The 14,172-nt window shown below is 41.2% G+C and overlaps 1 protein-coding gene across 1 annotated transcript in view; it reads right to left on the bottom strand.

The window, feature by feature from the left end:
* LOC132815300 (polyamine-modulated factor 1-binding protein 1-like) overlaps positions 1 to 14,172 on the bottom strand; it is a 318,458-nt gene that overhangs the window by 76,028 nt on the left and 228,258 nt on the right. The window contains exon 19 of the mRNA XM_060824144.1: positions 3,584 to 3,658. Coding sequence (XP_060680127.1) covers positions 3,584 to 3,658 — 75 coding nt within the window. The remainder of the gene's footprint in view (positions 1 to 3,583; positions 3,659 to 14,172) is intronic.

Raw genomic sequence — 14,172 nt, 5'->3', positions numbered from 1 at the left:
CTGCCCTTGAACCCCATCCCTCCCAACACAACAAGGACAGAACCCCCTGGTCATCACCTTCCATCCCACCAACCTCTGCATACATTGCATCATCTTCTCCCACTTCTGCCACCTACATACAGACTCCACCGTTAGGGATATATTTCCCTCCCCACCCCTATCAGCATTCTGGAAAGACCATTCTTTCCGTGACTCCCTTGTCAGATCTATGCCCCCCACCAATCCACCTCCTGACTCCTGGCACCATCCCCTGCCATTGCAGAAATGCAAAACCTATGCCCACACCACTCCCCTTACCTCTGTCCAAACCAAAAGGATCCTTCCACATCCAACAGAGATTTACCTGTACCTCCACAAATGTCATCTACTGTATCTGTTGCACCCGATGTGGTTGCCTCTACATTGGAGAGACAGGATGCCAACTTGCGGATCATTTCAGAGAACATCTGAACCAATTGACCACACTGCCTGTGGCTGAACACTTCAATTCCACCTGCCACTCCACCAAGGACATGCAAGTCCTGGGCCTCCTCCATTGTCAAATCCTAACCACCTGACGCCTGGAGGTAGAACACCTCGTCTTCCGTCGTGGGATCCTACAACCCCACGGGAATAATGTGGATTTCACCAGTTTCCTCATTTTCCTTCCCCCACCTCATTCCAGTCCCAAGTCTCCAACATGGCATTGCCCTCTTGACCTGTCCATCGTCTTTCCCATCTATCCATCCACTCTCCACTCTGACCCATCACCTTCTCCCCTACCTTCATCAACCTATTGCATTCTCAGCTACCTTCCCCCCAGCCCCACCTACCTCCCATTTATCCCCGGCTCATTCCTGATGAAGGGCTTATGCCCAAAATATTGATTCGCCTGCTCCTTGGAAACTGTCTGACCTGTTGTGTTTTCCCAGCACCACACTCTCGACTCTGAATTGGATTCAAGAAATATTAGTCTTCTAATTATAACACACATCATATCAAAGTTTTTTTCCCATATTCTATACAAGTCAGATGATACACCAGAAATTTTTGTGGTACATGTTATACTGTCTCCATTTTTGGAATATATTATGGGTTAGAATGTAGCATTTTGGATTCAATTTAAGGTGAAAGTGATTATTAATTTTAATTTGTTTTATTTCAACCATGTGCTTATAAGGAAAGCTTGAAAACTTGACCCACCTTAGAATTTTTAAGAAGCAAGATAGCTTTGAAGTTATTTTGGAGAAGTTTGCTGAGGATGAAGCTAAGCTCTAAATGAAAACTAGTGGATTTTGGTTTTAAAAACATGTGAATGCAGCAGAGATTGGCATGCTCCACAATCTTTTGATCTTCTAACAAAAAAGGTGTAATGCATGCATAAATTATTTTTGCCTTCATAAAACAGGGTCCTGTGTGTTAATATGTATACTGCCTGACTGTCCTGAAGCAGGGTTACATCCAAAACATTGACTTCTCCACCTCCTGATGCAGCCTGGCTTGCTGCGTTCTCCCAGTCTCCTGTCTGTCTACCTTTCCCATTCTTGACAACATTCCTGCAAAATATGCTGTCCACATCCAATGGTTTTAATATCCTGCATATATTTCAAGTTGCCCAATACTGTAGACAGTACATTTTGTAACTTTCATCGGAAAAGCCATTGTAAAGAAGCATCTAATGCTGCACCAACTATAACCCTTTTTATCATTTGGATTTTGTTGGATGCTTGTTTCCTCCCATCATCATGTTTTTGATGCAAGGGACTTTGGCTCTCCTGCTGAAAATGTGTTGCTGCAAAAGCGCAGCAGGTCAGGCAGCATCCAAGGAACAGGAGATTCGACGTTTCGGGCATAAGCCCTTCTTCAGGAATGAGGAAAGTGTGTCCAGCAGGCTAAGATAAAAGGTAGGCTCTCCTGTCTATTAGCTTGAATTGCTCTTGAGAGCTATTTGCCTGCATTCAGAAATGTTTGAGTTCTTTCTTAGAGTCAACTTCTAAAGAAATTTGAAAAATATTTTTAAATTCACAAGCATAATAATCTAATGATGTTGAACCAGATGGAAAATGTATGCAAATATAACCAATGCTGCAGTACTAAGCTCTGAAATGCAATGACACCTTGGAAAACGTTCACACAATCTGGCCTTAAATAGGTGTCCACCTAAAACTTACAGTACTTTCCTTGCATATTCTAATCAGGAACTCAATGTTTACTTTAGGTCCCTGATGGAATGCTGGGAACTTCTAATTTTCTAGGCATAGTTCAGGATTAGAACCTGGTCACAGTGGAAAAAAAATATAACTTGTCTTCCAAAAATTCTTGTTGAGTTAGCTGTTCCATAGGAATTTTGTCAAGGGAAGAAATTCCCATTGCAACTGTCTAAGCTTGTTGCTTATTGCGTCATAGTGTCAAAGAGATGTACAGCATGAAAACAGACCCTTTGGTTCAACTTGTCCATGCCGACCAGATATCCCAACCAATCTAATCCCACCTGCCAGCGCCCAGCCCATATCCCTCCAAAACCTTCCTATTCATATACCCATTGAAATGCCTTCTAAATGTTGCAACTGTACTTGCCTCCACCACTTACTCCGGCAGCTCATTCCATACATGTACCACCTTCTGCGTGAAAAAGTTTCTCTTTTATACTTTCCTTCTTTCACCCTAAACCTATGTCCTCTAGTTCTGGTCTCCCCCACTCCAGGGAAAAAAACCTTGTCTATTTATCCTATCCCATGCCCCTCATCATTTTAGAAACCTCTATAAGGTCACCCCTCGGCGTCTGATGCTCCAGGAAAAACAGCCCCAGCTTATTCAACCTCTCCCTATAGTTCAATCCTCCAGCCCTGGCAACATCCCTGGTTACTTGAAGATTCCTGATGACGTGGGACATACCCTAAAATTTACAAGTTATAGTGGGCAAGGTACCTGTGGAAATGCTCCAGAGAATGGACAACTCACCTAACCTGGCGGAAAAGAGCTTTTTTTTACCTCATAATGTACATTATAGTTATGATTTTGGAGTAGAATCTAAGGAGGTACAGAATTTCTGGACTGACTGTTGAAAATAGTGACATAGCTAGATTAGTTTTTTGCTATATGAATCAAAACATATAGACTTTGTTTCATGATATTCCTCAAGAGATTTAGTTCATACAGAATTTCCTGTGAAAGCGACTTGTGAGTTGATACATAACCAAGTACTTCAGTTAGTTTTGTTTGAATAAGTTTCCTAATTCTTCCTTCCTGGTTTATTTTACAGATAAATAGCATACTTATCAGTAGAACATCTGGCTCAGGAATCTAATCATCAGCAAATTTACACACACATAGGTCTTTAAAAAAATCCTTCAATGTGACCATCTCAACAGCTGGACACAAAATGTTTCTAACACATTTGTTAAAATTATCAACATCTGACAAATTAAATTTATAAACAACATTTGTAAAAAGCACTATAAATAAGTTGTTTTAACCAGGAGCTTGCAAGCCCTGTTTTATCTTCAATAGTAATATTCAATTTATACTAATTAATTTCTAATTAATAAAACAAAGTTAACAGGCACTACAGTTTTGTCAGTTGTTAAGATACTTGATTGCTTACACTTTGTCTGCTGTTAAGTGGGAGACAAGTTGGTTTTGTTCCTTGATTTTTGCACCCAAAGTTTCATTTGCCTTCCTGTAAAGAGTAAGAACGTATTATTACTACACGAGTATGATAGTGTAAAATCTGTATTCCTAATGAATTTATTAAAACAGAAAACATTTCCTTTCAATAAGAATGGCAGATATGTTTATACTAAATGTCAATAGTAATCTAATACACAGTTGACAATTTAAAGCCATTTTTGTAACAAATGATTTTAATGCATGCTTTTCTTATTCTGTCATCAGAGGTAATTTGATGGAATTTTTTTGTTTGATCATTTTGTTTGTGGGGGAAAGGTGTGGTCAACTGTGTAGCAATTGCACAGAAAATTATTGCAGAACTTGCGCTAGGGATGTTGCCATGTGTTAGAAAGAGGAAAGAAATGGGCAAGAATCAAACAGAGAATTGAGCAACACATTTGGAAAGTAACAATATGGGCTGGATTTTATCAAATGTGTTGATGTCAAATCAGGGCTGATCTGTGAGTTGCATAGCAGGGTCTCAGGACTTCTTCAGTGATTTTCCATTATGTAGCCACTAGCATTTAGCCAAGGATAGTGAGTGAGAGCCAGAATCAGTCGACAGTTTACAGCACGATGTTTAAAGGTCATAAAGGTTGCACAAGTTAAGGACAGAGAAAAGAGTGCAGTAGAAGTGAGCCTATGGAGGAATGGCTGCAGTGAGAGGATGGATGGCTCCTCCCTTTGGTGACGGCACCCTGGATCTGCTTCTGCAGTTAGTGAGGAAACGGGCAAGATTAGCATGCTGAGAGAGTGGTGACCTTCATGCAGAACAGTGAGTGAATGCCAAAGTTACACTGAGTGCTGAGTTGGCGATATACCTCAGAGACCAGTATGAGATGTCTGCAGTGGCCTTGGTCATGCAGAGCAGAGCAGACCAACTGCCTAAGCATTGAAACCATCAATTAACCCAATGCTTGTTTGATGGCCACTCCAGCAGTCATAATTGCAGCAACTGTGGATTTCCTCTGCCTCTTTTTTGGGGATTTCACTGGGTCTTTGCAACCGGATCTTTAATGGGTACCTTTGAATTCAGGATCCATCCACAAATGTTTTCTGATGAACAAAGGATTTGAAGCATGTGTGTCTGTCTTAGAACCTTGTAGACACTTGGGGGAACCTTTTGCTGTGGCTACACATTATTTGAGCACTGATCAAGCAGAGGTCTTTATTGGTCATGAGTGCCTGCTCTGAGGGTCCAATGGTAGTCACATACATGCAGTCTACAACCCCTGGACCACAGGGAATGCAGCCATGACCACAAATCCAATCCCCCTCTTGGCCTGACCGATCTGGCAGAAAACCTAATGTACTCTTGTGCCGTCTCAAAGAAGCTATCTTTCACATGCTTGATGTAAGATTGGTTGTTTACAGAATGATTCCATTAATGTCTTGAGACTATCCTTGGAATTAGCCTGATATGAGAACACTGGAGCCTAAGTACAGTTTCTCTACTACAGGCAATCAGTGGCTGTGGGAACAATTTAAGTTCCCTCTCTTCCAGCTCCCAGTTGGCATTTCTCAGCCTGAAGAGTTGCTCACCTTCCAGTTGATCAGCAATTATTTGGGGTGCACTCCTCACTTTTAAAGGCACGGAAGCTGTAAAAATAAACCGTTAACTACCGAATTGGCATTTAATTTACCTGGCTTTCAAAAATGGCCAGGGCAGGGTTGCTACCAGCTTTCTGGCTTGTGGACAGAGCTCACACCACAGTCATTATATTCAGCCCTCCGAATTCAGGATTCCTCCTTAGCTCTGTGGCCTTCATAATTATATTACCATTCATATTTGTAAGATGATTATGTTTTCATCTGTCTGTTTTGAATTCAGGTAACATAAAGTCCCTGTCTGAAATTGGCATGGCACAAAATTGTACTGGGCTCTACCTGGCAGCAGGTCTTTCAGAATTTATTATCAGGGTCTCTGGGCCCAGGACAAACCCTAATAAAAGTCAGATGCAAGCTCGAACACATGAACACATAGGAGAACACAAGTGTTCTTGCTGCTTGCCAATACAGACTTGTGGAGACAGTCAGACTGATACTTGTAGAAGAGGATCCACAAAAGATGCTACCGTGCTCGATACAAATCACAAACACAGAGAATGTTGGAGAAACTCAGCAGGTCTGGCAGCAGCTGCAGAGAGAATCAGAATTAACATTTTGAGTCTGGGATGACTCGTGTTCAGAACTGACAGCTCCAAATGACTGCTGTTTGGGCAACACCAATCAGAGGACGGAGCCATCCTTTGAGGAAATAAGGATTATGTGCAATGTAAGACCACAGAACCACCAAAGGGGAGACCATTTAATTATGCTCAAATTGTTAAATAAAGGGGGCTTTGTTGAAAAGAACATTGGAAAGTTCACCCTCGTAAAGCAGAAAGAAGGGGTCCTGTTTGAGAGGAGGAACTCTGGACTATAAACTGGAGACTCATGTCAATGAAGAGTAGAGTATTTAATGTATACCGATAAGCAAAAACCTCTCACAGTGTTAAGATGTTAGAGGAAATACAGTAATTTACAAAAAAAAGGGTATCTGTTGACTTTTAAATAATATTTTATCTATGTTGGTTTTCGCATATATTTTAGTGTAAAAGCCTTAAAAATAGGAAATAGCAAAATGTGATCCTTTGTGTAAATTCATATGGCTTTTTAAAAGTTATTGGTCTCCGTGGGGAGCATTACATGCATGAATAAAAAACGAAAGGGGTTCTGAGGAAAGGTCACTCAAACTGAAATGTTAAGTCTGATTTCTCTCCACAGATTCTGCTGACCTGCTGAGCTTTTCCATCAATTTCTATTCTTGCTGTATACATGAGCTCTGGATACTGCATTCAAAGCTAAATGTTACCATTCATCCTTCAGTTCTCTAACCTGACCCTGCGTGCTTGTAAATCCAGCAGAACTGACTGGCTACTAGTTTCAGTTCACACTCACCTATCAATGAACTCTTGCTTCCATTGTGCAGGAAAATCACCAAAATTTTGTGCAACTCAGACTTTATCCATCCAACTTAATCAGCGATGTTTTTTATAACTCTGGAGTAGGTGGGACTTCACTTAGACTTCCTAAGTGAGAGGTAGGGACACTACCACCATACTACAAATGCCAACACTTTATGGAGTTACTTCCCCTCATGGAAACTGGCAAAGCCATTGTGAAAACTATGGTCAATGTGCAATCAAGTAGACACGATGGAATCCCTACACCTGGTCTGTACAGTGTATTTCCCAAGGGCAGACAACCCTGGGAAATTCAGTTAGTGGCAGGAAGACATTGAGGACCTACTCTGATGCATTTTTCCAAACTTTAGTAGATCACAACTTTAAACATATCACCACAGGGCTGGTAAATCCCTTCCACATTGGCAAGACTTTGAACAGGAAAGGAAGCATGGGGATGCAACAATAGTGAGCAAGGATAGAATTATTTTTTAAAAAGTGGTTGCGGTCTGCATTCTTAATTTTACATAGTGCACTCTCTCCTGTGTGAAGCGTACTGGGGCATTTGATTCCATTAATGATGATTTATAAAGGCAAGTTATTTACTGTTTACCCCAAGCTTCTTTGCTCCAATTTTAAAGCCCAATGTTTTAGCCCTGAAACTCCCATTCTCTTGAAAGGTTCTGTTGAATCACTTTTTCATTTTCTGTTCCCATTTCCAAAACTCTCTTGTTTCATCAATCCCACAAGATGTTACTTATTTGAATCACACCATAGAAAAATATGATTAAATTGAAGAGGGTACAGGAAAGATTTACTGGGTGTTACTGGGACTGGAGGATTTGAGTTGAGAGGTGATGCTAAATAGGCTGGGACTATTTTTCACTGGAGCGTAGGAGTTTGTGGGGTGACTTTATAGAGGTATATAAAACCATAACTGGTACAAAAGTTGTGATTGCTGGAAGTCAGTTACCTCAGATCCAGCAGGAGCACTTCAGGACAGTGTCCTAGACCAAATGAAGGGAAGGTCATTGTGGAAGCACCTAAAACTCATTTGGTCTAGGAACTGGACCAGCTCCACACATACTGTGGCTACAAGAACAGAACAGAGACTAGGGATTCTGCTGTGAGTACTTCATTTCCATACATTTCAAAGCCTATCAATGACCTCCAAGGTGCAAATCAGGGTTATGATGGAATACCGTACACTGGCCTGGGTGATTGAAGCTCCAACAACACACAGGAACTTCTCCCATCTATCACCTTCACAATTCACTTTCCACACCACTGATACACAGTGAATATCATGTACAAGATGCACTGTACTAACTCAAGGGTCCTTGGGCTTTCAAACCCGTGGCCTCTATGATCCAGAAGACAAGAACAGCAACTGCATGGGAGTAGCAAATTCCCACACAAACCACACACCATCCTGATTTGGAACTTAAGTGTCATTCTCTCACTGTGACTGGATCAAAATCCAGGAATTCTCTCCCTAACTGCATTGTCACATTACCTCCATCACATGGATTGTAACACCTCAAGAAGACAGCTTCCCCACCTGATACTCAAGGATATTTAGGGATGGGCAAAAATTGTACCTTAAATTCAGTGAAACAAAGAGGTAAAACCTTTCAGGGCAATGGAGAAAGAGCTAGGGAACAAGGCTAGTTGGATAGCTCTTTCAGAGAGCTGTAGTGACATAATAGGTTGAGTTGCCTCATTTTAAGTTTAATTCTGAGTATGACTTAACATCAAATGATCTATTTTTAAAAATCAGGAATAGAGTATATTGCTGACAATGTAGAAATCCAGTTCCAGTTAGCATGATTTTAAACATGTTATTCTATGCTAGAATTTCCTTCATTCTTTATTTTAACATTAAACAGACATTTTGGTAGTTATATCATCTTTGTTAGCAAAACAAGCTGAAGCTTATTTTATGACGATTCTGGGCATGAGCACTTAGTTCTTTCTTTCTTTAGTCTGTTTGTAATAGATTCTAAATAACCAATGAAATTTGAGGCATGACCAAAGTTAATATCTAAAAAAAATGCGAAAGGGCCACAACAGCAAATTCAATAGAAATTTTAAGAAAGACACAGGACTAATAATTCAACAAGTAGGTTATCGGGTGTGGTGTTTAGGATAAAGTAAAAACTCCAAAGCAAGAAGCTAGTGAACTTGGTGTTGTCTGCTCATTTTCTTAATTCTGCTGTACCATTCCATGTTAAATTCACTGTTGAGTGATTGCACACTCACCAGGGATTCAGATTTGTGTGATCTTAGCACCAATTAAAGCAGTTTTTAAAACTAGATTGTACTTTATAAATGGGAGATGCAGTCTGCTTGCTAGCAGTGGCTAGGAATGACTTTCTGAGAGGATTTATTGGACAATAAAACAGCAAGCTACAGAGAAAGAATTTGCAGGTTCTCAGAAACAACACTGGAGGTCTGAGTTATGGTGATAGAAAGAAGAGGTGATCTTCCAGTGTCAGGAGAAGTTCAATTATTCATTTGAGTGGTCAAGATAGGTGATTACATCTTCAAATGCCACATCCTCCCTACTGTGTCACCAACCTTACACACTGTTCACCTCACAATGCACTTCATCCCATTGCTCACCATCCCCGAGCAATCAACTCACACACATAACATTAATTTGCTTCTCTTAAACCTTACATGCTTACCATAGCTGCAAACCTCAAATGCAGTTTCCATAAACTTCCAGCTTTCAGTTTGACAGCCACACCACCTCAAAACATAAGCTTGTTTCCTAACTCCTGCAGTTCAAGATGGCACACTGAAGCATGCCAACACAACGTTGTCATGAAAGAGGCACAATTGCATGTGCCCACATCCTCTTGGTGAAGGTGCTGCGTTATTCTCATGGCTGTGACTCACATCATGGCAACCAGTGTTGCTGAAGCATCCACTTTTTGCATTTCCTTAAATCTCAGATCTTTCATTCCACAATCAACTATAAAGTACAAGATTCAGATGGTGTTTTCCACTCTGTCCACCTTCCCTAACCTAATCCTTATGCATTTATGTATTTTCAGATACTCAATGACTGCTGTCTGAACAGACAATAGTGTTGAAGGGGGAATGACCTTAGAGAACAGCACACCCTTGAAGATGAAGCACTGTCACCTGAACTGACCTCTCCGTAGCCTGTAGATCAAACACTGGAAACGCACGTACTTGGTTTGTACCATCGAAGTGGGATCAACACGTGCTGCATTCCCGGATCGACAGCCAAGTCAAATGGAAAGCTCAGGTATATGTGAGCCTTCAGAAGGTTGGGGGTCACAACAAAACAGAAATTGCTGGAGAAACTCAGCAGGTCTGGCAGTTTTGGTAGGGAGAAAACAAAGTTAATATTTTGAGACCAGTGATTTTTCTTGAGAACTAACTGGGATCAAAAATGGGTTCTGCTGCAATGGACTCAGAAGAATTCTTTGATGAGACAGTGTACAAGAAAAAGCTTGCTTGGGATATACAATGAAACGCCTGGTGTGTTGGCACACCTGCCACATAATTTGCTGTCACGGTCAGTGGCGAAGAAACAGCTCCATCTTGACAGCGGGCTTTGTTCAGAGTTGCTCAGTGTGGTATTGTTGGCTAGCGCCATGAGAACAGATGTGAATCCAGTTGATGTTTCAACCTCCAATCCAACAGAGGCAAACATCACTTAATTTCTGAGTGCTGGAGTACAACAAAAGGTCATGGTATCACTGCTTATTGTCACCTAAGCCTCAGACTGCTGGCGATGATGGCTGCAGGTGAAGATATATGACCCTTCAAGAGGGGCCTCTTGGTTCGAGATTGGTCAAAAGAATCAACGAATATGGTTTGTTCAAAAAGCAAAGGTCATTAGTTTATTGAATTAAGGTATCTTGACGCAACTCTATCCAGCAACACGGAGGTTTAAGGCTTCTGTGTTCCGGGGTGAAGTTGCGCAATTACATTAAAAAATTAAACATTATTTATAAGTTTTTTAAGAGATAATACAGCCTTAATTACAAGAAAAGACCAATCACATATAATAAGGTGCCATGGTTTACAGCAGGTTAATCAATGATATTCCCTGGGAAAGGGTTTTTAATTTACGTAGAGCACCATCCCATGCAAGCAGTTCAAGGTTAGTTTGAATACCAAATCACTGTCTTATGATTAATATTATGAAAAATCTATTGTCCTCTCTTATCTCTAAATAAAGCATCAGTTCAAGTTCACTTAGTCAAATCATTACTTGCAGCCATTTTGTTGTGTTTTTTTAAACTGAAAAGCTATTTTGTGGTTAATAAAAATCTACAGATACTTGTTGCTTCTGACAACAGCCTAAATTCAAATTTTAGATCCTCACAGGTAGCAATACTTAAGAGCATACAGGCATGTTTCAGGATTATTGCGGTGCAGAACTGGAAGAGTGGTAGTGGGTCTTTGTGGTAGAAATCTGTTATATTTTCTCAGGTTTATAACATTTGTGCTCCTATCACAATCTGTGTTAGTGTTTGCAGTCTCTGTCAACCAGTGTCCCGACTCCTGTGCCCATGTCAAGGTATATTCAGAGACCAGGCTCGCAAGGCATAGAGCTTTTGGGTGGCCACCTGCAGTCTTGCCATTGAAAGTCCCCAACCTTCCATGTTGCAACAAGTGGAGTAGCACTGTGTAAACAAGAGAACGATATCCACAAGAGAGGCACATAGGGGAAAGCATAAAAATTAGTATTTGGGTGTTTTATATATATTTTTGGAAAGGATACTAGACGAAGTTGGTATAGAATAATTGTTTTATGATGTTTTTTATTTCAAGGTATTTACACAGTTGAATCCATAATAGTCCATATCAGAGAATGGTAAGATGGGAAAATGCACAGCAATGGAGGTCGAGCAATCTTTTCTGGGATTCAGGAACTGAAAACTTTTTCAGGGATAGATAAACTGGAGTGATAATGTCCTGGAGCCTTGTCCCTCCTGAGGCCATGAGCAAAGTCCTGGTAGTCAGGATAGCATCTTGATAATAGCAAGAAGATGGAGGATGTTTGTTTTTTATGATGCACATTCTAGTGAGTATTGGAGGACAACCACTTGTGGACCAGCCACCTATACTTTAGGATAGTGATGATCTGTTCCACGACCTTCCTGGTTACAGCCTGACTGTCATTGCAGGAGCACTGTTTTCGGATGGTCAGATGGCAAAGGGCAGGCGTTAGCCTTATGCATGTTCAGTAGCCTCATTGTCAAGAAACTATGTGCTGAAGTGGCATGGTGGCTTGAAAAAAGCTGGAAGATACAGAGCAAAAACATGGTTGCAATGCTGACAGGATAGCTGATATTCACCACCTCAATGGATACTAATTGTACTTTGAGTTTGTTGCCATGGGATTTCTGACTGAGGACTGTTTCAAATTTTAATTATTCAATTCAAAATTTTTATAGTTTGAGCATGAAACTGAACATGTATCAATGAACCCTGCTGACTGCTATCGTGTTTCTATATGGAAGATTGCTATAATTAGTCATCGATGGTGTAATTACCTCCTTGTTTTAGGTTTCTTTGCATTTTCTATTCAGAAATTGTATACTGGATTTGTACCAAATAATGTGCATTTTGAGCAGTGATACTGTTGCTATGAACATTAATTAAATGTGTTCTGGATAACATTACCCTGCATTTCAATCAGTTGGTAAAATGTGATCCTTATGTAATTTGTAAATTAGAAACAGAGAGGCAGATATGATGTCACAGATTTCCAAAAAATGTTCTGGCTGTGATTTTACAGAACCTGGCAGAAGGAGAAGATGGAAGGATTGGTAATGATGGTCCTCCTGCTCTGACTCCTGTTTCCAGAGGGATCCTGATCAGGCTAGTCAAAGAGAGGAGGTGCAGCGGCTAATGGACTGGTGCAGAATCAACAACTTGTCTCTGAATGTGGACAACATGGAAGAGATGGTTTTAGACTTCAGGAGAACACAGAGTAACCACTCTCTGTGGGACATCAACGGCTCCTCTATGGAGATAGTGAAGAGCAACAAATTTCTTGTGTACACCTGGTGGAGAATCTCACCTGGACCCTCAACACCAGCTCCACAGCCAAGAGAGCCCAGCAGCATCTCTACTTTCTGCACAGGCTGAAGAAATCCTATCTCCCATCCTCCATCCTCACCACAGTCAACAGAGAGTTCAATGAGCGTACCCTGAGCTGCTGCATCACTGCCTGGTTTGGGAATTGCACTGTCTCAGATCGTAAGACCCTACAATGCTTGGTGAGGACGGCTGAGAAGATCATCGAGGTCTTTCTTCCATCCATAACAGACACACTACATCCAAAAGGCTAAGAACATCGTGGAACACCCCACACCTCCCTCACTCAAACTCGTCTCCCTTCTGCCATCTGGCAGAAGACACTGAAGCATCTGGTCTCTCACGGTCAAACTGTGTGACAGATTCTTCCCTCAAGTCATCAGGCTCATTAACACAGTATGATCGGACTATTTCCCATCTGAGCTTCTTTGCAAGACTTCGAGTTGCCATAAAAAAATGTATATTATTTTTCATTCTTCTGTTACACTGTAACTTGTGTGTTTTACACTTCTTATGCACTTTATACCGTGTACGATAGTGTAGTTGTGCTGTCCATGTAACACCCTCAGTCCTGGAGGAATGCTGTCTCATTTTTACTCTGTCAGTTGTATATGGTAGAAATGACAAATAAAAAAAAACTACTCTACTAACAGTCAGCAGGCAGAGTGGCAAACCATTCATTAGGTGAAATTGGGGATTGAGGCAATGGCTGCATCACCACCTGACATGCACGGATCGTCTCATGCTATGTTGAAAGAGCTACCAACAACTCAAAACTGCTTCACTTCACATTTGCTGCATCACTCATTTGCACATCCATGTCTGACTATTCATTTCCATGTCCATGTCTGACCATTCAGTCCTGGTTCCCCACATCTGACCATTCAACCCCACATCTGACCATTCATCCTGCATCCACATCTTGAAGCCTGTGGGTATGGAAAGGTGAAAAGCTATGACACCTGATCATGCAGGAATATTTCAATATCATAGCTGGTCTCAGAATAACAAGTGCACCTCGCAGGTTTCCATGACAATGATAAGAAACTAACTGGAAGCATCCCTTCCTGTTGATGAAAGCTGCTGATTGTCCAGTGGGAGCCTTGGAAACTTCATGCAGGCAACCTATCAGACTTTTTACCTGGGGGATTCTGGCAGTAGGGCTGAATCTTCAGGTTTGCTCAGTCTCTCTGCACTCATTTAGTTTGATAGGTCATTTTTAAGAAGACATCAGTGACATCTTGATATAATGCTCTATAGCTGGGGATTCCTGAACGAGAAGCAAAGAGATGTTTAGCACCACAATGCCCCTTCTGGCAACTGACACTGGATGACCATCAATGCAACCGCAACCAAGTCCTTGACAGGCACGGTCCAAAGATTGATTATGATCCCTCAGGAAAGGTCCGCCCTTTAGTGACTCACTAGTATATGCAGGTGGCCCGTTGCCTAACTTAAAACATCTGAAGCAGGGAAACATCTTCACACT

This window comes from Hemiscyllium ocellatum, chromosome 4, assembly GCF_020745735.1.
Source record: "Hemiscyllium ocellatum isolate sHemOce1 chromosome 4, sHemOce1.pat.X.cur, whole genome shotgun sequence".
NCBI classification, from domain to species: Eukaryota; Metazoa; Chordata; class Chondrichthyes; order Orectolobiformes; family Hemiscylliidae; genus Hemiscyllium; species Hemiscyllium ocellatum.
Note: the sequence above shows the minus strand (reverse complement) of the source record. Positions and strands in the feature narration are given on the sequence as shown.